Below are 25,000 nucleotides of genomic sequence, written 5' to 3'. Positions count from 1 at the left end.
AAGCAAGCAAGGTTTGTGCTCCTCTGTGCTTAGGTGGGAGGAAGCTCAAATGAATTTTGGGACACTCCTTGCATCTAAGAACCGGAGCTGCCTTGGACTAAAGACTGTCGGTGAGAGGCAGTTGCGAGATTGGTTCGCAAGCCTTTGTGTGAACAGAACAAAAATGGACTGTTAGAGGAAAGTGACGTACATTGTAACAATGGTACATGCGAACCCAAGATTCCCTCTGATCTGCCTAAAATTGAAATATGAAAGACACATTTCCATGAGTTGGATTTTTTTTCAAAATAAAGCACTTGTGTGCGAGGTAATGTGTGAAGTCATAGTGTCTAAGGTAACATAATCATTGCTGGTTTTTTTTCCCCCCCTTGAAGACCCATTTAATACAATCTTAGAAATACAGTCAGGTCTGGTGGTGTAGTCCTTTAATCCCAGCACTGGAGAGGCAATGGGAAGTGCATATCTGGGAGTCCCAGGCCAGTCTGGGCTACATAATGAGACCATGACTCAAAAAAAATTTTTTTAAAAATTAAAAAAGAAGATTAAAATACAGTAAATACACTTTGATCCAGAAGAGAGGAAGCTGGATGTCTGCATTCCAGAAACCATTTTTCACATACTTGATCGTGTAGCCACATCATATTGACTAGTTTGTTTAACAGATGCTATTGCAATGTCTTCACTGTCTTCACTGCTGTTTTTTCCCACATATGCCTTCAAGGATGGGGACCCCACCTTTGTACCTCCTCTACACCTCAAATTCTAGCTGTGTTACTGACCCGTGGAACATATGCTGTTATTGCTTACTGATCCCTGTAAGACTTCTTCTGTTCAATTCATTTATTCTTACATTTTAAGAATTATTAGAATTTAACAGGCTTAGTGAACAAATCAAACACTTGGAGTGAAAGGTTTCTACTCTTTCCTAAGGTCACTGATGCTCTTCTATGATGTTTTTCCAATCTGGCTATGATTTGTAAGTCAGAGGAAATGGGAGGGAAAATAACCACCACTCGTGAGCAGAGACCCTGCCATGCCAGGCTATTTCTTATTAGAATTAGAACCAATACTGGGTTGAGTGGACAACCCATGGCAACTCTCAGTAGGAGAGAGCCTGTGAGAGTTAATCACAAGCTGTGTGAGTGTGAAGTCAAGGACAAACAGGAAGAAGCTCCCCTGCCAATGCCAGCCCACACAAAAGCCAAGCCCTGGTGTTGTTTCCCAGCTCCTGCACATGTTTCCTGGTAAGTTTCCCGCTAAACTGAGCCTGCCTGTGCCATCTCCATAATCTCAAGACCATCTTGACATCTGCAGCTCTCACATTGGCTCAACCTGACACAGGCAAGACTCTCAGACCAGACATATGAAAGAAGTCCATGTGCCCAGGTCATATAGCAAAACAAAAGCAAAAAGAAAGGCCAAGACATTATGTCCCTGCACCTAACCAAGGACTCCTATAAAAATTATCTCCAATGAGATGAATGCCCTGTTTCCTACCAAAAACTTCTACAAAAATAATCTCCAGTTGAGAATGCCTCTTCTACACCCAATCAAGGACTCCTATAGAAATGGTCTCTAATGAGAATGTATGTCCTGTTCCTGAACCAAATTCCTATAGAAATGATCTCTAATGAGAATATATGTCCTGCCCACAATCAAGAACTCCTATGGAAATAGTCTTCCATATTATTGGAATGATTCCCAGGAATGAGCTTAGGACACAGATTTAAAAGAACAATCATAACCTTCAAAGAACTAAAAAAGTTTAAAAAGACAAGAGGAAACACACCCAATGAACTTAAAGAGGACATCAATACATGCCTGAGTGATGTTCAAGAAAACACAGACATACAGCTGAATGTAATGACAAAGTCAATTCAGAAAATATTAAGCACTACTCAAGTTGAAAGGAAGTTGGAACTGAAAAACCCAACTCAAAGATTTTACTGTTACAATGTGTCAAGTAGAAGCTCTAAGAATATCAGGACCTATGGTGGTTTGAGTGATAATGGCCCCATACCATTCCTATATTTGAATGTTTGGTCTTTAGGTATTAAGGCAGAAAAGTTGGCATCGGGAACTGGAATATCTTTGTGACTATTCCTCTTGTTAGTGAAATGTGGACTTTGGGACTTTAGATTAGGAAAGCAGTTGAATGCTCTAAGCAGGCTTGATGGGCCATACTAGTAGGAGTATAGAAGACAATGGTGTTGGGAGCAATGTAGATAATGACAGCACAAGACGTTCCAGAGGAGAAGATTAGCAAATGGCCTAGAGATAGATCATTCCTGTGATATTTTGGCAAACAATGTGGCTGCTCTTTGTCCTTTTCAAAAAAAAAAAAAAAAAAAAAAAAAAAAAGAATCTGCCTGAGGCTCAATTGAAGAGTTCTGGATTAATGACATTAGCAGAGAAGATTTCAAAACAGCCTAGTATTGACTATGTCTTGTCTCATGGTTATTACTGGTCACTGTTATGCAGATATGTAATGAAAGGGAGAAGCTGAGCAAAACAGAATAAATGTATAGTTTGAGGAGAAAGGGAAGTAAAATGGAGATAACTTCAATGCTCAAGAAAATAAAAGGTTTACAAGGAGACCAAAAAACCAAAGCAACACAAACAAACAACAACAAAAACCTGGACCCACAGGTCCCTGCAGATACTGATACCCCAACCAAGCACCATGCATGGAGAAGACCTAAAGCTCCAGCTCAGATGTAGCCCATACACTCAGTCTCCAAATGGGTTCCCTAGCAATGGGAACAGGGGTTGTCTCTGGCATGAACTCAGCAGAGCCGGCTCTCTGATTACCTCCCCATTGGGAATGCAGCCTTGCCAGGCAACAGAGGGAGACAACACAGCCAGTCCTCATGGGAACTGATAGACTAGGGTCAGATAGAAGGAGAGGAGGACCTCCCCTATCAGTGGACTTCTATCAGAGAAAGTAAAGGAAGGGAGAGTAGGACTGGAAGAAGGAGAGGGAGGGAGCCACAGCCTAGATACAAAGTGAATAAATTGTAATAAAGAATAATAATAAAAAGAAAAAAGTTTAAAGCAAAATCTGATTCTAAATTAAAGAGAGGAAGTGATGACCTCAGGGCAAGACACCATCCATAACTTCTAACCTGTGAAAAGTAATTAAAGAAAAGAAAAAAAAAAAAAAGCTTAAGCTGTAATCATTGAAAACAGAAAACTGGTAAAAGTGTATTTGAATGGGGGAGGGAGCAAGTTCCAGCCCTGGGAAGCAGCAGAACTTGGCATCTTTAGATATAAGAAAGATGTTATGGACTCTCACTCCTCAACTAAGTAAAGCCACTGAGGCCAGGCATATGTCAGGGGTGACCTTGCATAGAGACCTCTCTTGTGTGAAGCCTGGATTTTGTTAGAGACCCCAAGGTGTTGGAGATAAAGAGCTGTGGAATACTTCCTGAGGAAAGCTGCTGAGCAAGTGTGGAACCAGCCCAGGAGAAGCGGACACTGCAGTCAACAGAGCTGAAAAGATCTGGCGATTTGAAGAGCACTTTGACATCAGACATGGAGATACAGAAGTTGAAGTTTGCCCTGCTGGTTCTAGGTCTTTCTTTGGTACACTATTTCCTCACTATACTCCCCTTTTTTTTCTCTTTTGGGATGATAATGTACATTTCATGCCATTGTATATTGATCTGGTTTTTTATTTTGATGTTACAGGGGATTACAGTTAAGAGATGCCTTTGAGTCTCAGGGGGGACTTTGGACTTTTAAACAGGGTTGAGATTGTGATAGACCGTGGAACTTTTCTGAATGCGTCTTTTGCGTTATGATAAGGCTATAAGACTATGGGGGCCGAAGTAAACTATGGTTGTATGAATGAGAATGACCCACCTAGGCTCATATGTGGGCTGACCGCTTAACCATCAGAGAGTTTGATAGAGATTAGGAGGTATGGCCTTGTTGGAGGAAGCTTGCCACTGGGGTTGAACATTTGGGGCTTTAGAAGCTGAAGCCAGCTTCAGTGTCTCTCTTTCTGTGGCCTGCAGATCCAGAGGTAGAACTCTAGAGCTACTTCTCCGGCACCATGTCTGCCTGCATGCCAGCATGCTTCCTGGAATGATGACAGTGGACAAAACCTCTGAAACTGTAAAGAAGCCTGAATTAAATGCTTTCTTTATAAGAGTTGCTATGGTCATGGTGTCACTCCATAGCAACAGAACCCTGGCCAAGACAAGACCTGAAGAAAAAGGAGGAGAATTGGACTAGTCAAACAAAGAATATAAAGAAACATGTCTAAAACTTGGGATACCATGAAAAGACAAATTATTCTAATTATAGGCATGGATTTAAGAGAAGAACTGTGGGTTAATGGCATAAACCAAATCTTCAACAAGGGCAAAGAAGAAAACATGTGCAGATTAAAGGAAGACATACCCATGCAAGAACACAAAAGAGGCACACAGAACACCAAATAGAAAGGACCAGAAAAACTCTCATGCCATATTATAGCTAAAACATCAAATATACATAATAAAGAGAAATTGTTGAAAGCTGCAAGAAGAAATCATAGGTCATGTAAAGGAAAACCCATAAGAATAGCATTTGATTTATCAATGAAAACTTTAAAATCAGAATAATCTGGAACAGTGTACTTCAAGTTCTAAAAGACCACAGGTGTCAGCCCAGACTATTGCACCTAGAAAAATTATCTGCCATAGTGGAAAGAAAAAATTAACTTTCCATAACATAACAAAAAACAATCCATGTCTACCAAGCAGCCCTACAGAGAACACTGGTGCTAATATTTTGAATTGAAGAGAAGACTAAATGTAAACAAGAGACCAAAGGAGGAAAACAAGTGAACACACAATTACTGAAACACAAAATTGTACTTAGAACACAAACAGAAAAAATTCGAAGCAAAAGCCATCAATGCATACCTTTCAATAACGTTAAATAAAAATGGCCTCAACATCATAATTAAAAGACATAGGTTAGTAGAATGGATTAAGAAACAAAGTCCAGGAATGGAGAGATGGCTAAGCAGTGCAGAGCACTTGCTGCTCTTTCAGAAGACCACAGTTTGGTTCCAGCATCCGTGGCAGCCAGGTGACTCACAACTCTGTGTAATTCCAATTTCAGGGGATCTGATACCTCTGGACTCTGCAGGGACCTTCCTCATCTGCACACACACGCACATGCAGACAAAGACATAGTCATCATCGTCATCATCATCATCATCAACAACTCCATCTTTTTGTTGTCTATAAGAAAATAATTTTTTCTTCAAGGACAAGCACTATATTAATGTAAAAGGCTGGAAAAATTATTCCAAGGAAATGAAATAGCAAGCAATTCAAGGACACAGGCAGGTATTGGTATCCTAATATTTGAATAAAATATATTTCAAATTTCAAGAGATAAATAAGGTGCTTTCATCCAAATAAGGGAATGAATACTCAAGATGATATTACAATTCTAAACAAACATACATCAAACTTTGGTGTACCCAATTTCAGAAGAAAAACATATTACTGGACTTCATGATGTAGATAAACCCTAACTCAGTAACAGCAGGTGATTTCAATACTTTCCTTTCCCCAATGGATAAGTCATCTTCATAGAAGACAAATGGAGTAACTCAGAATTAAATAACAGCATGCATCAAATGGACTTAATATATACCTACAGACTATTATCCCTAAACATCAATGAACATGCATTTTACTCTGTAGTCAATGGAGGCTTCTCTAAATCAGACCACATCCTAGGATATGAAACAAATATTAAAATTTTAAGAAAAATTAAAATCATTCCACTTATCCTCTCTAATCACAATGCAATGAAGCTTGAAATCAAGAGTAAATAAACCTCTACTAAATACAGAAACTCTTGATGATTAAACCACATATTACTGAATAATACATGGGCCAAAAAAGAAATAAAATATTACCAAAATGAAATAAAATGAAAACACAACAAAACCTCTGAGACACACTAAAATCACCCCAAATGAACGGGAGAAGAGGGGCTGGGACAGAAGTGGAGGTGAGGGGGGGTGACTAGGAGGAGAGGAGGGAGGGAAAGCTGTATCTGAGATGTAAATAAATTAATTAATGAATGAAAAAAAACACTCCTAAGAGGAACATTTATAGCTGTAAGAAAAACAAGGACATTTGCTCAACCATGATTGTAGCAGCCTTATTCGTAATAGCTAGAACCTAGAAACAACCCAGATGTCCATCAGCGGAGGAATGGATACAGAAATTGTGGTACTTTTACACAATGGAATACTGCTCAGCAATTAAAAACTAGAAAATCATGAAATTTGCAGGCAAATGGTTGGATCTAGAAAAAATCATCCTGAGTGAGGTATCCCAAAAGCAGAAAGACACACATGGTATATACTCACTTATATAGCCCTATAAGATAGGATAAACATAGTAAAATATGTACAACTGAAGAAGATAAACAAGAAAGAGGTCCAGGGGTAAGATGATCAATCCTCATCTAGGAAGACAAAGGGGATAGACATTGGAAATAGGAGAAAACAAGTAAGAGGACAGTAGCCTACCACAGAAGGCACCTGAAAGACTCTACCTAGCAATGTATCAAAGCAGATGCTGAGACCCATAACCAAGCCTTCGGCAGAGAATCATATGAAGAAAGGAGGAATTAGTATATCCTAGAGGGGAAAGGGAGCCCCACAAGGTCCAAATATATCTAAGCACAGGAGTCTTCTATGAGACTGTTTATCCAACCAAGGACCATGCATGGATATAACCTACAAGCCCTGCTCAGACATACCCCATGGTAGCTCAGTATCCAAGTGGGTTCCCTAGTAAGGGGAACAGGAACTGTTTCTGACATGAACTCATGAGCTTCCCCTCCCCCCTGAGGAAGGAGCAGCCTTGCTAGGCCATAGATAAGGACATTGCAACCATCCTGAAGATACCTGATAAGCTAGGGTCAGATGGAAGGAGGGGAGGACACCCCCATCTCAGTGGACTCGGAAAGGGGCAGGGAGGAGATGAGGGAGGGTAGGATTGGGAGGGAAGGAGGGGTGGGCTACAGCTGGGATATAAGTGAATGTATAAAATTATTTAAAAATAAAAAAATATTAATAAAAAAAGAAAAACAGAAGGAGTACAAACAAATTACCTAATAATGAAACTCAAGAATTTGTGAATACAACAACAAACTAAATCCAGTAGATGGGAAGAAATACTAAAAATCAATAGCAGAAATCAATCAATATATTTACTGATCTTTTGTATTGTTTTGTTTGTAAAAACTTTTTTATCTTTTAATTAATTTTTTATATTAATTACAGGTTATTTACTTTGTGTCCCAGCTGTATACCCCTCCCTCAGTCCCTCCCAATCCCACCCTCCCTCCCTCATCTCCTCACTGTCCCTCTCTAAATCTACTAATAGGGGAGGTCCTCCTCCCCTTCCATATGACCCTAGCTTATCAGGTATCTTCAGGACTGGCTGCAATGTCCTCCTCTGTGGCCTAGTAGGTCTGCTTCTCCCCTGGGGATGGAGAGGGAAGGTCAAAGAGCCAGACATTGAGTTCATGTCAGAGACATTCCTTGTTCTCTTTACTAAGGAACCCACTTGAATACTGAAGTGCCATGGATTACATCTGAGCAGAGGTTCTAGGTTATATCTATGCATGGTCCTTGGTTGGAGAAACAGTCTCGTAGAAGACCCCTGTGCCCTGATATATTTGGTCCTTGTGGAGCTCCTATCCTCTCCAAGTCATACTAACTCCCCCTTCTTTCATATGATTCCCTGTACTCTGCCCAAGGTTTGGCTATGAGTCTCAGCATCTGCTTTGATAGTGCTGCCTCAAGATCCAGCTATACCACTCCTAGGCGTATATTCAAAAGATGCTCAAATACACAACAAGGACATTTGCTCAACCATGTTCATAGCAGCTTTATACGTAATAGCCAGAACCTGGAAACAACCCAGAGGTCTGAGGAATGGATACAGAAATTGTGGTACATATACACAATGAAATACTACTCAGCAATTTAAAAAAAGGAAATCATGAAATTTGTAAGCAATTGGTGGGATCTAGAAAAGACCATCCTGAGTGAGGTATGCCAGAGGCATAAAGACACAAGGTATATACTCACTTATAAGTGGATACTAGACCTATAAGATAAACTTAATAAAGTTTATCTTTATTAAGGATAAACATAATAAAATCTATACACTTAAAGAAGATAAACAAGAAAGAGGACCTGGGGTAAGATGATCAATCCTCACTTAGAAAGACAAATGGGATGGACATTGGAAGTAAGGAGAAAACAAGAAACAGGACAGGAGCCTACCACAGAGGGCCTCTGAAAGACTACCTAGCAGTGTTTTTATTTTTTTAAGAATTAGTTCTTTGAGATTTGTTTAACAAGACTGGCATACTCTTGTCCCAACCACCTAAAAGAGAAAAAACAAACAAACAAACAAACAAAAAATCAGAGACCAACAGTCAATGAAGAAATTAAAAAATTCAGGGAATACTTCTAAAACCTATAATACTCCATTATTACTTAGCCGTTTTAAAAAATATTATGAAATTTGAAGTTAAATGGATAGGACTAGAAAAAATCATTCTGAGTGAGGTAACCCAGACATAGAAAGACAAATATGGTTTTTATTCACTTATATCTGGATATTAGCTGTTAAGTTAATAATAACCATGCTGAAATCCATAGAACCACAGAACAGGTATAGAATAAGGAACTATGGGGACAGATAGATCATGTTAGGAAAGGGAAATAGAATAGTTATGGATGAGTAGAGGATGGAATGGGAGGATCAACTAGGGAGGGGGAGACAAGAAGGGAAGGAGGGAGGGAATATGGAGAAGGACCTAAATTAACTGCCATTTGTGGGGTAATATGAAAACATATATAGATATTTACACATGTGTCTCTCTCTGTGCATGAAGACAACATAAATTAAATTGCTAAATAATGGGGGGAGACAGGGCCCCAGTTGGCAATGAAGTTACCACAATGAAGCTTGCATTGCAGTGGTGCCCAAGCCGTGTGTCACAACCCCTTTGGGGTTGCATATTCGACGTTTACATCACGATTCATAACAGTAGAAAATATGAAGTAACAATGAAATACCGTTATTGCTGGTGTCATTCTAACATGAGGAATTCATTAAAGCATCACAGCGTTAGTTAGGAAGGTTGAGAACCACTGCTCTGTTGGGTTACATCTAAAGGAGTGGTTGGCCAAAGGGCTAGATGGAAACCCTAAGCAACCCAGGCTATTGCCAAGAATATACATTGCTCTCCAAAAACTGACAGCAAGACCCATTGCTGAAGACACCTACACAACTCACCAAACATGGAGAAGTTGAGCTGGAGCCTAATTAGAGGCTTTACCTCTATGTTCTATTATCTTTGGTACAGGAAGGCACTCTGCATACTACTGAAAGACAAATGTAAACATAAAGCCAGCCAGAAACGCTTTGATCTGCAATGGTGTCCTGCCTGTAAGATATGCTACTACACAAAGCTTGTGGGAGTAACCGCTCAATAACTAATATGACTTGAGCACCACTCTATGAGATGGAATCCATAGCTCACACTGCTTCGGTGCCAAGAACCTGAGACTAGATAGCCCAGGGACATAGGGCAAAACCAAATAGAGCAATGACCTGGAAAATGGGTAGGAGAAGTAACCCTGAAATGACCTCTAATGACATTCTGCTATACTCATAGATCAGTGCCTTGCTCAGCCATCATCAGAGAAGCTCCCTCTCAGCAGATGGAAACAAATACAGACAGCCACAGCCAGATATTATGAAAAGAGCAAGAGACCTTGGACTCCTCGGCCCTCAAAAGAATGTTTCACCCTCCCCTCAAACCTCAGAGAACCTTGATGAAGATGAGGCAGGAAGACTGGAAGAGCCAGAGGGCATACAGGACACCAAGAGAACAAGGCCTTTTAAATCAACATGATCAACGCTCATATAAACTCATAGAGACTGGGGCAGCATGCACAGGGTCTGCACAGGTCTGCAAAGGGCCCCTTATGTATGTATTATGGCTTCCAGTTTAGTTTTTTAGGATACCTGAGTGGGAGAATGAGTGTTTGTTTCTTGTCCCTTTTCCTAGGCTTTTTTCCTTATGTTTTACTTTATTTTATTTTATTTTGTCTAATTCCAATATGTTATCTTTTGCTTCATCTTATATTTATTTTATTTATAAAATCTTATAAGTTTCTAAAATAAAGTTATAAAATTAGAAAATCTAAAAGAAAAGGATAAATCTGTAGGTTCTTCAACCATGAAAGTTAAACTAAGAAGAGAAAGAAGAGATCCTCAACTTAAATAGACCCATAACAAACAAAGCAATAGGAATAGTAATAAGAAAACTTTCCAGATTAAAGAAAATCCCAGGCTCAGATATATTCACAGTAGAATTCCACCAGACTTTCAAAGATCTACAAGTGCTTCTTTTTTATTTTTTAATATTAGTTAGTTTATTAACTTTGTATCCCAGCTGTATCCCCCTCCCTCATTCCCTCCCAATCCCACCCTCCCTCCCTCATCTTCTCCCTGCCCCTTTCCAAGTCCACTGATAAGGGAGGACCTCCTCCCTTTTCATCTGACCCTAGCTACAAGTACTTCTTAAATCATCCAAAAATTAGAAAAAGAAGCCAAACTTCCAAACTTCTTATATGAAGCCTGCATTATTCTAATACAAAAATCAGGCAAAGACACAACAAGAAAGAAAACTACAGGACAATGTCCCCATTGAACACAGATGCAAAAATTCTCAAAAAAAATAAATACTTGCATGCCAAATTTTCAGACATCTATCCAAAAGATCATCCACTATGATAAAGTGAAATTCATCCTGGATTAAGTAGGCATAACCCAGCATGTGTAAGTCAATAAAAGAAATCAAATAAATGTCTTAAAATTCCCACATAATCATCCCAATGGATGCAAAAATGCCTTTGACAAAAGTCCTAGAGCAGTAGGCCTGGAGGAAACAGATCTCAGCACAGTAAAGGGTATACCTGACAAACCAATGGCCAATGTCATCCTCAATAATGGATTCATTGTTAGACACCAGGACTTGAAGACACTAAAGCATGCATCTTTCCTCATGGACTCTATAGTTCCAAGGGAGAAACAGCCAGGTGTTAGCTGTGCCACAGATAAGTTGCTGTTGCAATCATAGAAAAGCTAGAAATCAGGGTACAGAGAGAGAAGACTGTGTCCCCAAGCCTAGGCTAACAGAATGAGGAGGCCTCTTTGAAGAAGGTGGATCCCATGAAGACAGGAGTGATGTCTGGGCTGGTGAAGAGTCCTTAGCTACTGTGACAAAGAGTTAAACAAGAGCAATGTATAGCTAAACTTCACTGTGTACAATCAGTCAGAACAGGAAGTCCTAAGGATCTGTCCCTCTTCAGTAAAGAATCAACTCTGCTCAAACACGTGATGGGCAAGGTGTATAACACTAATAGGATGTGTCCTTACCCCAATTGTTCCAAAGCTTTCTGGCTTTCTTCGCATCTTTTTCTTACACAGGTGGGTCCATATCCACTTGACCAGGTACCACAAGGACTTGGGGCTTGGGATGACGTTGAAGGGGGTAGGCAGGGTACCTCCTTCTTCAAAGTAGCTCATCCAAAGCTTTGTTCGAGCAAATTTCCACTCTATATCTGCATGGTCCTGAATGAGAGAAGATGACAACTGCAGACAGGTTTCCTGATTCACAAGGTAATATAAGCCAAACAGATGGAGCCTGAACCTGACACAGAGTGGTTCTTGGAACATTAATTAGATAGTTTGTAAAAACACTGCTAACTCCCCAAGACAATGGCTTACCCGCAAGGGCTCATGTCACTGTCACTCTGTTCATCCTTCCTTCTTCGAGGAAAGAGATCTACGGTGTAGTAAAGAGACTGGGGTGACTGATTATGACTGGGAGGCAATGGTGTAGTTTTAGCCCTGAAGATGGCACAGTTCAGTTTCATTAGAAGATAGCCTGAGGGGTGGCTTTGCTCTCAGCCTACGCCTTGTACACTGCTCAGGTGAGTGCCACCTGCAGAGAGGCTCACAGAGGAGCATTTGATGCTCCAGGGGATGTCTTAGTGGACACATCATTCACATGGATAACTCTGGCTCTTCTTCAGACAACTGATGCAAATTTATAGAGAGGAATCCCCCCAATACACAACTCAGCACAGAACCTCTATCACAGCGCTGAGTCTTGGTGCAAGTGAACAAGAGCTAATAAACAGGGTATTTGTGTCTCAGGATGCTGGCCAAATATCACCCGCTATTCCAGCACAATCGTGAGACTCCCATTGCCTCATAAACCATTGCTCAGTTCAAGCTACGCACCCCAGAGAAACCTAGAACAGCCGAGGCGCATTCACAACATTTTCTACTCTCTCTTCTCAATATTGAAATTATTTGCTAATTTCTTTTGTTCCTATTATGTGTTTTGAGACAAAAAACTGTTAAGAAATTATTTGAGGAGGCTTGATTGATACAGTTTGGCGGTTGTTAACTTCTCCACATTCTTTGATTTATCCTATGGCTCTGAGGTGTGGGTAGCAATAACCAAAAAGAGATCTTGCAGAGTTGGTGCTGTGATTCTGGGAGATAGAGTTAGATGCTAGACACGGAAACATCCCTAGGAGCCTCCCTCCCATGACAATAACTCTTCCCTCACATGAGGGACCCCTAGCTCTGTCCTGATGCCTGCCCATCTTACAAAAACTTCAGCATTTGGGCTAAATAAAAAGGGAGATTTGAAGATTGTTTTCCATCCAATGCCCATATGGGTCCAGTGAGACCGTGTCACGCTGCTCTTGAGTAATGTTTTCTTCTGGACAAATCTGAGGCATCTAATGTTTCACAGGACCTAAAAGGTTGGCATTGTCTCCCTACCTAGCTCAAAGGTGATGGATTTCCTTTTTTTGTTTTCTCGGTTACTCTGGATCTATGTGGAGTCTGTCTAAAAAACAGAAACAAAACCCTTCAGATTCTGGGATGTTACTTGAGGTTCTGTATAGAGACACATTCTGATGTTTGTTCCCAAATAAGTAGAGCCAGTGACTTTCTTACATAATCTCTGTAAATCAATAACACAAATGCTGTATTGTAATGTCTTCCACAATTTTCCAGTGACAGGTATGAGAAAAATTTACCTCTGTGAAGAAAACTGAACTAAAATTTAGAGTGCTCCTTGACAGAAGTCATGGTAACAGTTCAGAAGTTCTGCTATAGATTCAAGGACACAACACAGCTGCTGCTCCTTGTGAAAAAAAAATGGACAGCCTGGCATTCTGCTGCACACTAAGGTGGGACCATAAAAGGTTTCTCAGGCGCGTTCTGTGTCACAGTGCGTTTGTTAGTATCGCTGTTCTCTGCTTAGATCACTAGTTCTAAGCTTTTAGTGGGCAAAGATACCATCTCAGTTGTTGCAGTGTTCCTATACCAATTCTTGGTAAAAAAAAAAATAAAAATAAAAATAAAAAAAGAAGAAAAAGTATTTATCCAATCTGTTGTTAAGAGTTTTTTTTGTTGTTGTTGTTGATTTTGTGCTTTTTAACACAGGACCCCATGTTTTAGCCCAGGCTGGTCTGGAACATATTATGCAGCAGGCTACCCTTGAATTCAAATTGGTCTACCCACCTCAGCTTTCCAAACACTGGGATTACAGATGTAAGCAACCCTTCCTAGGCAGAATTTGTGAAATGTCGAATAAATTATGTTGTTTGCAAGCCAGATTTTTAAATAATCTATATCATGTCAAATATTGGTTTGGAGACTTCAAGATAATTTCTATACCTGTTGCTTTTACTAAGGTTTCACAAATTTTATTTCATGGGTCTGTGCATCACCTGTGGGCCTAGTGCTAGCTGAGGCCGGAGGAGGGCTTTATGTTCCCTGAGAGTGGAGTTATAGACTGTTGGTAGCGCCATGTGGGTGCTGGGAATTGAACCTGGGACTTCTAGAAGAGCAGTCAGTACTCTTAAGTGCTAAGCCATTTCTCAAGCCCCTGTTTTTTCTAAGCTTTAAGAAAGAGCTTTCTTTCTTTATTAGATTCATCTATGGCTTTCCCCTTACCCAGATTTATCTCTGGATTTTCTTTTTAACTTCCAACCTGGTGTGTTTGTTTATGCTGACTTAGCAGCTCACAGGGACAGAGGTGAGGCAGAGCCTGATGGGCTGCTGAGAAATGCCCTACCTCTTTCTAAACTGTTCCGTGGCAACAGCTCCCTGGCAACATAGGCTGACTTGATTTTTCCTGTTACAACATAGGCTGACTTGATTTTTCCTGTTTCTTGTGATTAAAATTAGATTAACATGCAGCCATTTTTGCCACATCACTGTTTATATACATCACCAGCTAACCATTTACAATTGTGATCTCTCTCATCAATAGCAAGTTATAGACTTTATTTCCGATAACGATAAGGGAGAATACGGGTGAGAACAACATTTGGCTGAAAGGATATTGAGTTAAAAGTAAAGTTGTCCACTTACGGCAATTAGTTGGTAAGAATTATTCATCATAGCGATCAACATGTTGAGCAGGACAACCAGAGAGATGACATTGTATGTCCCAAACATGGTGGCCCCAACAAACTCAGTGAACTCATGCTGGGCTTTGACATTGGTAACATACAGATTGATTAGTCCAAATATTGACCAAAACAGGGACTGTAACGTCTCAAATAACCTGGAATAAAATATGAAAGCAGTAATGCAATCTTACATGTACATATATATGCTGTTAATTTAAAGCCAAACTTACAAAATTAAACTTAATAAAATAATTTAAAGTATTTTTATCAAACTGATACAAAAATTATACTCATTTTTCCTCTTTAGTTTATTTTTCCAGAGGGCATTGAAAGCTACATTTTGTTTGCTGGAGAAAATGTATTAAGAACAGTGTTTAACCTCTCCAATGGTTGGAGGAAAATATAGAGATCACAATATAATATTCATGACACACAGAAACTATATAAAGTTTGTATCTTAACATCTGTAAATCAAACTTTATCAGACACAATCACCCTTGGTTATATTTGTGTCGTCTATGGTTTGTTTCAAGCTGGCCATGTTGGCAAAAATAAACAATTGCCAACTGAGAGAACAACTGACTCCCAGTGTCTAAAATTGTTTACTCTTTGTTCCTGTTCATAGAAAGCTTGTTGTTTCCTGCCCCCAGCCTCTGAAGGCTAGTTAATTCTAAAGCTCACTGTTTTGTAAAAGTCAATCATACCTTAGTTATAGAGTATTAAAACAAATTACGTTTAGTTTTTAGATTTTCACATTTTTATTTGACCTTCACGCAGTATACTGCATATGGTCTCAGAATGCTTAGTTTCTAGAAATTACTTTTTTTTTTTTTAAATTTCAAGGCATATTTTACTCATTCATGGAAATAAGTGAATTCTGCTGGTTTTATTAAGAGAAGTTTTCTTTATTTAAACAAGAGAAAACATGATAGTCTTATAGTCACCTATACCCAAATTAAGAATTTCTGGTTTCCATGTGATATGTGACACGTTTATATGGTCTAGTAAGATGATGATGGTGCCTTGAGCTTTTAGACTCTTAGACATGATGAAATTAAGACTATATTTGCTTTATACAGGAAAAATGCAGGCAAAAACCTTGGGATACCTGGCACAGAGGGTGAAGAGTTGGAATTACTGTCTTTAGAGAGACCAGAACTGGAATTGCATTTGGAAAAGAGGCCAATCACATTCCAGGAGCTGCCCTTCCTGAGCTGCCTACCCCATGAATGTTAGTTAGGTCAGCTGTGGTCAAATGACCGAACATAGGAGGCCAACAGCCTGGACCAAGGAGAACATGACCAGACTTCCTCTCTGGAGGAAACACGAGGCTACCATAGCTGCCCGAAGAGTGTATGAGGCTCCCTGGGAAGAAGGTGTGCCGGAGGTTGCCACCATACATAGCAAGATGCAGAAACGAAGAATGAATCAGCCACAGGGTAAGAAGCTGAATGAATACATGGGAAGACACTGGGTCACAGTGAGGCTGGTACATAGGAACCCCCCCCTGGCCCAGCCTTCTCAACTCCCTATCTTCCTAAAGCTGGTCTTCTCCTCCTTGCTCAGAGGACCTGAAGGCTGCACTGCTGTGTGTGTTCTTTTTATTTTTTATTTTTTATTTTTTTATTTTTTATTTTTATTTTATTTTTTTTTTGCTGTGTGTGTTCTTATAGCGGAAAACCCATTACCGATACAATTCATTTCTGGCCTTCGTGATCAAAGAAGTTTAACTAAATATGTAAACTGCCACTTAAACCTTCTCATAAATCTATTGCTTTTTTTTTTTTAACAAATAAAGCTTATTATTTTTAGTTGGAAAGCTGATTCTAAGAGATGAAATATTGTTTAACAGCTTAGCACAATTAAATGCTGTAATAGATAATTGTAACAAAGGTGCCGCTTTGAGCAAATTTAGTCAGAAAGAAGGGTGTTGTAGGAGAAGGGGAAGATATGTTCCTATGGGAGAACCCAGCTGGGTCCTCAAACTGTCAGCGAGACTTAAATGAATCCATCAACTTTAGAAAACCTCATAAAAACATTTTAATTTGGTGCAAGATTGTAACTTCTTAACTTTTAGTAACTCTTAGACAGCCTTCAAATTCAATATGATTAACTGTGTCCCTTCATTCCCAAAAGTGATGACTTTTAGGAATATGTGAGTATAATTCAGACGTGTTTGTCCTGACATGAGTGAGCAGCTCAGGAACAGTTTTTCATGATATGGCTGAGATTTAACTCAGTAGATAAAGCACTTGCTGTGCAAGCCATTGCGGGAGTCCAAATCCCTGACACCCACACCAGAGCTGGGTAGGTCTGTCTTTTTCCCATAATCCCAGTCTTTAGGAGGTGGAGATGGGTTTCTGGGCTGGTGGCCATGCTAGCTAAATCAGCATGCTTTGGGCTTAGTGAGAGAGTTGCTTCAACAAAGCAGAGAATGATAGAGGAAGACACCAAACTTCAACCTCTGTCCTCCAATTGCACACACAGACCCACATACATACATACATGTACCATACAGGAAAGAAGGGAAAAAAGTTACATATTGAATAGTAAAGATTATATAATAGATCATGTAAAATACTGACACATCAATGACATTACAAGTCCCTTTTATTATGGCTGCTTCCTCAAGCATTCTAATAAAAGCAACCATGCAAATTAAAGGGCTATGATTGAAAATATCCCCATTTGCTTCTGTATAAAAAGACTTAATTTTTCAGAGATTGTTCATTATTCACTTAGCAAATACGTATAGACATCTAAAAATTAAAAGTTAGCAAGAAGAACGCAAAAAGACATTTTGTGTTCAACTATATAGTTCACTTTTCTTCTTTTCCTTTGTTCAGTGGATGACTCAGCTTTAAAACTTACAGGACTTTCACCCAGCTAAAATATATCTGCTTCTTGGGTGGACTAAGTCCCTGATATTAAGGTATCCCTGAATGAGTTGTTTCTTCGTTGGACTTTTATGTAGGTTACTATTTCAAGGCCATTGCTTCTAGGAATATTTTAATCATCACTGATTCTCAAATCCACAGAGACTCACACTGTCCATAAATTGAGGAATCGTTAGCTGCAGCACAGCTAAGAAGGCCCTTATGTGGCTGATATTTTCCATGTTGTAGGAGTGAAAAGAGGTGCTTTTTTTTTTTTTTAATGCTCACTAATTTTTCAAGGTATTGCCACAACCTAATTGACTGACATGACACAAAATCTGTGTTGATCTCTAAACTGAAGACCCACTTTTTATGGGTTAAGGTTTTGTTTTTATCAAAATAACATTTTATTTCTTTCTCTCTGACGGCATCTTCTTTTTTTTTTTTTTTTTTTTCAGCTGTTCCTTTCTTGGATAAATATTGGCAGCTAGGGAAATGGATTGAATGAAAAGTATCATATCCTGGGTTAACATTTTGTCTTGTCCCATGAGACTAAAATGATGAGCAAACAAATTCATGCTGAGACCCGACTCAACATTTTATTTTTGTTTTCTGTCCCAAAAAGGTCATCTTAAAATACATAAAGGATGGCCTTAACTGGCCAACTTAAGAATTAGGAATTTGTCTCCTGTTCCAATATATGCAAATGAGTTTACTAAGCAGAAATGCCATGAGGTTCATGACCCATGCTTTACAGGACAGTCCCTTTACTGGGACTTCACAGGTATCTTCTAGTGACGTGCAGTTTACCCCGTGCCAACGAAAAAACTACGAAACACAAAAGGCGTTGGGAACTGTATTCATTTACTGGTGGAAGCAATGTGGAATGTTATCAGATCCAAGGCACAGTCTATACTCAGTGAGCACGAACGGCCATAGGCACCTGGGAATGGGCACTAGAAAAAGCATGTCTGGGAATAACAACATTTTGAAAAGTGTGAAGGCAAAATAAGGGGCAATGGGATGGAAAAAGAAATAATATTCTGGGGATTCAGAAGTAATTTTTCAGGAAAGAGTAAAATAATGTTAGGAACCTGGAAAAAACAAAAACAGAAAGAGGCAAAGACCAGACCACTGAAGGACTGAAATGGTCCAGCTAAGGCCAGGTGTGAATCTGTTAAAAGATAAGAACTTATTTGGGTACTTTAAATGGTGGAGCCTCTAATCTTGGTCAAGAAAGAACTTTCCTGAGAAGAATGTAGACAGACAGACAGACAGACAGGACAAACTCAATTAGACTTAGACCTGGAAAGTAAACAAGGGGAGATATTGACAAAATAATGATGTTGAAGGTGAGAATTTAACAAACACCATGTGGATTAGAGGGAGAGGAAAGCACAGTACTAAATACAAATTGTTTTCACTGTGTGGGTGGACTATGGTAACACTGGCCAGGAGGGTTGGGGATGGAAAAGGGAACGCATGGAAAGAGATTGGTGATCTGTCTCCATTTGAAACTTATCTTCAGGAGTCACATTGAGAGTAATGTTAAATAATAAATATCCACTGGTACCAGTGACCAAGGAGCCCACATTGTATCTCCTTAAATGACTTCTGCTGCAGGAGCTCAGGAAGAATGACTGAGAGGTGAAGAAAGACGTTCAAACAGGGTAACACAGATGAATTAACTGAGACAGACAGTTAACGCTAGTCCAGGAGGGAGGGGCAGGATGTTAACAAAAGAAACGAGAAATGGCGCTGTACCAAAAACAATACTATTCAGGATTCACCGCCGTCGGTGAGAACCTGTGATGTTTCACAGACACTATGTTAGACATTTTATATGACTTGATTTTAATGACATTTGGAATATGATCTTTGAGACAACAGGTAGTAAAAAGCTATTTTTTTTTTGTAGAAGAAAAACTGAAGGCAAAAGAAAGCAGAGATTGAATGTAGATAACAAGAGACACCAAACATCACCATATGTCCCTCTTATGACAGACATCTGCTACATCAAAGCAAAGTCAGCTAAGGATACGCTTAAGCCTTACACAGCCTATTTAATAATATTCAGGGTTACTTGTATTATTTAGCTTTTAGTATCATTGTGAAAAACATAATTGCCATTTGCAGGAAAAATAATTTAGTTGAAATATCTGATCTCTGGGGGAGGGTGTCAGCTGAATCAGTCCTATAATATCTGAGATATGCAATTATCTATAGCCTTTCAAGTTATGAAAAAAACCATGGGTACAGCTAAACTAAAACCATACTTAGGTTAAAACAATCTGACATATTTACTTTTGGACTAAATTTATATCAGAGAATTTACATTGGACATCTAAACTGTGATGGTTTTAGTTGTGTATTATACTCAGTTATTTACTAATAAATCAATATTAGGATGATTGGATGGGGATGGTTGGAAATTTTAGGGTATCACATACCAGGACAGTGTTAGAGTAGCCTTGTTACTGCCATTACTGTCAGAGGAATCAGGCTGGTGAGGAGGGTTGGGTAGTGAAAGAGATCTCTTCCATTAAATTAAAAAGACAAGGGAGGGAGGTGCCTCACTGTAGGTGCTGTGTAGAGCCGCCTCAGGAATACAACACATGAGAATGACATGACAACCCGCAGAGGAGTGGGGCTCGGCGAACAGCTTGTCATGGGATATGCACTAGAAAGCAGCAAAGGTTTTAAGAAAGATGGAGCTTGGGAAAGCACACTCTGTCAGAAAGCCACAGAGACAATCAGCCACCAGACAACATCCAGAAAAATCCTGAGAGGCACTGAGAGAGGGTGGTGGTGACGTCTTGTCCTTGTGAATGAATCCCTTGCTCTCCATGCTTTCAAGATGACATGTAAGGTCCTAGCAAACAAGGATATCACTGAGGGAGGTTTCACCACCCCCCTGTAGCCCAAGGTCAGAAGAGAATCAGGGAATCAGGACTGCATGTTTTCTTGTAACTGCTAGTTTGTATCAAATCTAAAAGGGCGAGATTAAAGTCCTTGGTGCAAATAAACAGATGTTGGTTAATTAAAATAGAGTTTTAAATATCAGGATAAAAAAACAAACAGATGCAGGATTAAACCAGCTAGAGCATTTTAGCTACGAGTGATTTAGGTTATGTGACATGCTTGCTTGCCTTTCTAGTTAGAAAATTACTCTTCTGCAGTGTATATATTTCTAGGAGGGTCTATGAAGAAGGTTATTAAAGTGACAGAATGAGCACTTTATTGCTGTGTCTAGAGAAGTCACCCAGCTTCTTAACCTGCTAGCCTTCTGTTTCTCACAGTGGGGAGGAAATGGACACTCTTGTTTGGAAAGTCAACAGAAGTTGACCGTGGCTGTTGATAACTGCTCTCCCTCATGCAAGCTTACAAGAAATTTTACCTAGGCAGTAATAATGGCTAGACTTGAGTGTTCCTTTTGGGTAATTTTTGCGTGGTTGTGTTTTATTCATACTGCACTGAGAATTGAAGGAAACATGAAGGGCCTTGTGGAAATACAGAAAAGCACTTGGATTTCTCAACGAGATTGAGTGCACATGCTTACTTATAAGATGTCAATAATACATAGGTTTCCTTTATGAATTCCACATTTTCAAACAGGATATATAACTCTTCCTTTTCATGAGGTCATTCAAAAGAAAAGGCCATTTACTAAAACTTAAAATAAATGTACCCAGTATTTTTTTCTTAATGCCAGAAGCCCGCATTTCTATTCAGAGCCATGTTAATTCCATTTCCTGCATTATTCATAGCTCTAATTCTCCATTTCCTTTGCAATCCTTGTGGTGGATTTTTCAAATTTGTGAAGTCATATACTCTTAACTCTGCCCAATGTTACCGGGAGAAATGCCTCTCCGACTTACGTGGAAAATGCGTTATTCTGTTTCTCACACCGTATTCCTTTGCAGCTTAACCCCTTCGTTTCTTCATAGTAGAAGTACAGTTGATTTAGGCCATTTGCAAAAGCTAGCAGTACGAGGCAGTATATGAACAAGAACTTTAGGATGTCCAGAAGCATTCTTCCCAGAGATATCTGCAGAGGCCCCAGGTGAGAATTTGCAGTGAACAGTGAGATCAGGCGCAGGGAGCTGAAGATGTTTGCAATAGCAAACAAAGCCTCTGCCACCAGGGTGGGGTGCCACATGTCCCATGATTCTCGTGGGTTCAGAGCACTGTACTGAGAAAAGAGAAATGAAGGGGAAGTAAACACACACATTGACAGAGTCAAGTTCAGATCTGAGGTGCTTTCTGGGGTCCAGCTCAGCCACTGTTTGGAAGGTGCATGCTTTAAGTGGTGGCAGCTAGAATGAGCTATACAAAGACAGAAATTCATTAATTTATAACTCTTGAGCTTTAGTCCACGTGACTGTACAGGCCTGTCATCATATTTTTTTATTCGTGTCAGCGTTTTAAAATTTTCACATGAGAATCAATCAGTTCTTGACTGCTACCTTGTTGTTCTATCTTCTTGCAAAGGGCGCACCTTCTCAGCTTCTTCAACTGATTGGGCTCAACTTTTAAACCCTTGCTTGAGTGACATTGTAAAGTCATCAAGTCTAAACAAGAATAAGTGATGATTTTTAAAAACCCTAATCGGTGTTCTTTAATATCAAATTATATACAGTATGAAAGGGGAATTATATTGGTTACAATATGAGCACTTTCCAAACTTCTTAAAATGTTCAATATCACTGTGTACACTGAGTTCTTAAGAAATAATTTTTACCCATAATTCACCCATAGACCAGCACACAGACTGATACAACTAACTATAACAGAAACATTTAAGGGGATTAATACAAAGTTCTATAGGAATAGGGGAGAAGAGGTTAGACATGGACAGGGTCCATATGTTGTCAAGGCTTTCAGAGTCCCAGTCTGGAGGAGAGGCTATGCCTCATTACCAGTTTTGCACCAGCTGGAGGCCACCTGATTAGAAACCATCATCACACTGTAGCAGCATCTATTTCTATCAAGGACCTGATGTCCACAGAACCAGTCTTATTGAGTGATCCTGGATGTGATTGAAAGAATGATAAGGGAAATTTTCCTAAAGCATGAGACTCAAAGTTTTCCCTAATTTAAGCATCCACATTGGATTCAGAGTCTATAATGGCTGCTAGTTGTTAGGGAATGAAGCTACACAAAGATCATCATAGTTATATAGCTATATAGTCAGGACTTTTTGAGCAAATATTTCTGGTATCCAGGTTTAATGGTCTTGTAATGGCAAACTAACATTAAAAGTTACAATGTCTCCTGAGGGATTCACAAATATCTCCCCTGGAGCCATCTGCTTCCATTCTCTGGAAAATAAACCCAGGGACCTTGTTCTCCAGAGAATATTTATTTACTTAAGAAAGTTAAGGTCCTGTTCTCCCCAGGGGAAAGATGGGTAGCTAGTTCAGCCGCATCCTGTAAAGTCTGAGATTCATAATCTCCAATTTCCTTTCCTGTGGTGTAATCCTCATGTGCACTGGGTACATCTGGCTCTCATCGCACCTCCCATTGGGGAATTGGAACATGGGTACTGATGCTAAGATCACAATGTAAATCAGTTTGTCATTTTGCTGATCCAGACACTTGCTTCCTGTCAGGGAATAAATGGAGACATAAACAGGCATTAGCCCTTGAGCTCATTCTTTTAAGTTTTGCTTTAAAATCTCCTTCTGCCGTACACATACACGTCTTCTTGGTCTTCTAAATAGGCATGGCAGTGCCTACCTGTCACCACACACCCAAGACCCAGAGGGTGGATTGTGAGTTGGAAGGTAACAGAAGCTATTTGGTGAGTTCAAGGTTAGCCTGGGCTGTACAGTGAGACCCTGTCTCAAAAACAGAAAGCAAACAAGCAGGTAAACTGAATAAATAAGCCATTGTATCAAGAAACAACTAAAACAAAACAAAACAACAACAACAAAAAAACTTACAAAGCTCAATGTTCTTTGTATCTATAAAGAATAAAGTTTTTGGTCATTGGGCATATTTTCTAAACCCATTGTTTGGTATTGACATGCTAATTTGTAAATTTAATTTTGGTTTCAGCTCCTCCCCCTAGCCTACCTACATCCCCTTGAGCCTCGGCTTACTGGAGCCAGGTGTGGAGCCAGGGTCCTTTCTACTCACCTCTGCCATTCCTCTGAGCTCACCTCCATTCTTCTATGGCTCCCCAAACAACTTACAGGGAACTCAGAGCTGCCACACTTGGCTAGGGCCTGGTTAGGCCACCAGGATCCTTCTTTCCTCTCCTCCGTTCTGTTTTTCTAGGGAACCACTTCCACTCCCTTCAGATACGCTGCCATTCATAGCCAGCCCCAGAGTACCTCTAGTACTGCCTCTGCCTCCCGTTGTGGAGGTAGACTTGTGGTAGTGAGAACGGCCCCCATAGGCTGGTAAGTTTGAATGCTTGGTCTCTAGGGAGTGGCATTATTTAAAAGGATTAAGAGGTATGGCCTGGTTGGAGGAAGTGTGTCACTTGGGGTGGGCTCTGAGGTTTCAAAAGCCCAAACCAGGCCCACAATCTCTTTCTCAGCCAGCCAGCAGATCAGGATATAGGCAAGGCCTCAGTTAAATGCTTTCCTTTACGTGAGCTGCTGTGGTCATGGTGTCTCTTTATAGCAATGGAACACTGACTAAGAATGGACCGATGTAATTTAAGAGACCTCCATGGAAATAACCTAGAACCCCTGCACAGATGTACCCCATGGCAGTTTAGTGTCTAAGAGGGTTACATAGTAATGGGAAGAGGGACTGCCTCTGACATAATCTGATTGGCCTGCTCTTTGATCACCTCCCACTGAGGGGGGAGCAGCCTTACCAGGCCACAAAAGATGACAATGCAGCCGCTCCTGATGTGATCTGATAGACTAAGATCAGAAGGAAGGAGAGGAGGACCTCCCTTATCAGTGGACTTGGGGAGGGACATGAATGCAGAAAGGGGGGGAGGGTGAGACTGAGAGGGGAGGAGGGAAGGGTTTATGGGGGGATACAAAGTGAATAAAGTGTAATTAATAAAATAAAATTAAAAAAAGAGACCTCCAGAGTCAGTTCCTTCCCTACTTCTAGCCTACCACACATCCTACCCATTGTATTCATTGCACTCATCAGTACTGCTTCGAGTATGGAAACCAGAGTTCCAACCATAACTTCAGATCTTGGAGCAGTCAGAGTCTGAACCATATGACCCAGATTGGTCCTAATACTGAAAAACAAGCAGTCATTCTTCTTGTCTACAACCTGTCAGAGTGGGTAAAAGAAAGCAAAGAACTGAGCATCTACCCAACACAGGTAAGACCGGGTATCTACACCAAGAATAGAAGAAACATCATACCTACAGAGTCCTAGAGCCCAGAACAAAATACAACCAACACCCAAGACCGGATGCTTCCACCAGAAGCCAGAGCGCCTATTGCAATTCCCCAAGAGGGAGTGGAAAGACTGCCAGAGTCAGAAGACCAGGCAGGTCACCTGCTGTGAGAGAGTGTCTTCTATACATGACAGGGAAGCTGCGCCTATGCTATCTCAACAATGTGGTCATCTAAACAAGACCCACACA

The 25,000-nt window shown here is 40.0% G+C and overlaps 1 protein-coding gene across 6 annotated transcripts in view; it reads right to left on the bottom strand.

Moving 5' to 3' along the window:
* The window catches only part of Trpc4 (transient receptor potential cation channel subfamily C member 4), a 125,618-nt gene that overhangs the window by 10,641 nt on the left and 89,977 nt on the right, over positions 1–25,000 (bottom strand). For 4 of the 6 annotated variants that reach the window (XM_055596816.1, XM_055596817.1, XM_055596818.1 and 1 more), the window contains exons 5-7: positions 21,309–21,622; positions 14,514–14,709; positions 11,490–11,684 (exon numbers count right to left, since the gene is read on the bottom strand). In XM_055596816.1, the coding sequence (XP_055452791.1) occupies positions 11,490–11,684; positions 14,514–14,709; positions 21,309–21,622 (705 nt within the window). Of the gene's footprint in view, positions 1–11,447; positions 11,685–14,513; positions 14,710–21,308; positions 21,623–25,000 lie in introns of all 6 variants that reach the window. The other 2 variants (XM_055596815.1, XM_055596820.1) reach the window with 2 other exon arrangements.

The sequence above is a fragment of the Psammomys obesus genome, unplaced genomic scaffold, assembly GCF_907164565.1.
Source record: "Psammomys obesus unplaced genomic scaffold, mPsaObe1.curated_primary_1811, whole genome shotgun sequence".
Classification (NCBI taxonomy): Eukaryota; Metazoa; Chordata; class Mammalia; order Rodentia; family Muridae; genus Psammomys; species Psammomys obesus.
Note: the sequence above shows the minus strand (reverse complement) of the source record. Positions and strands in the feature narration are given on the sequence as shown.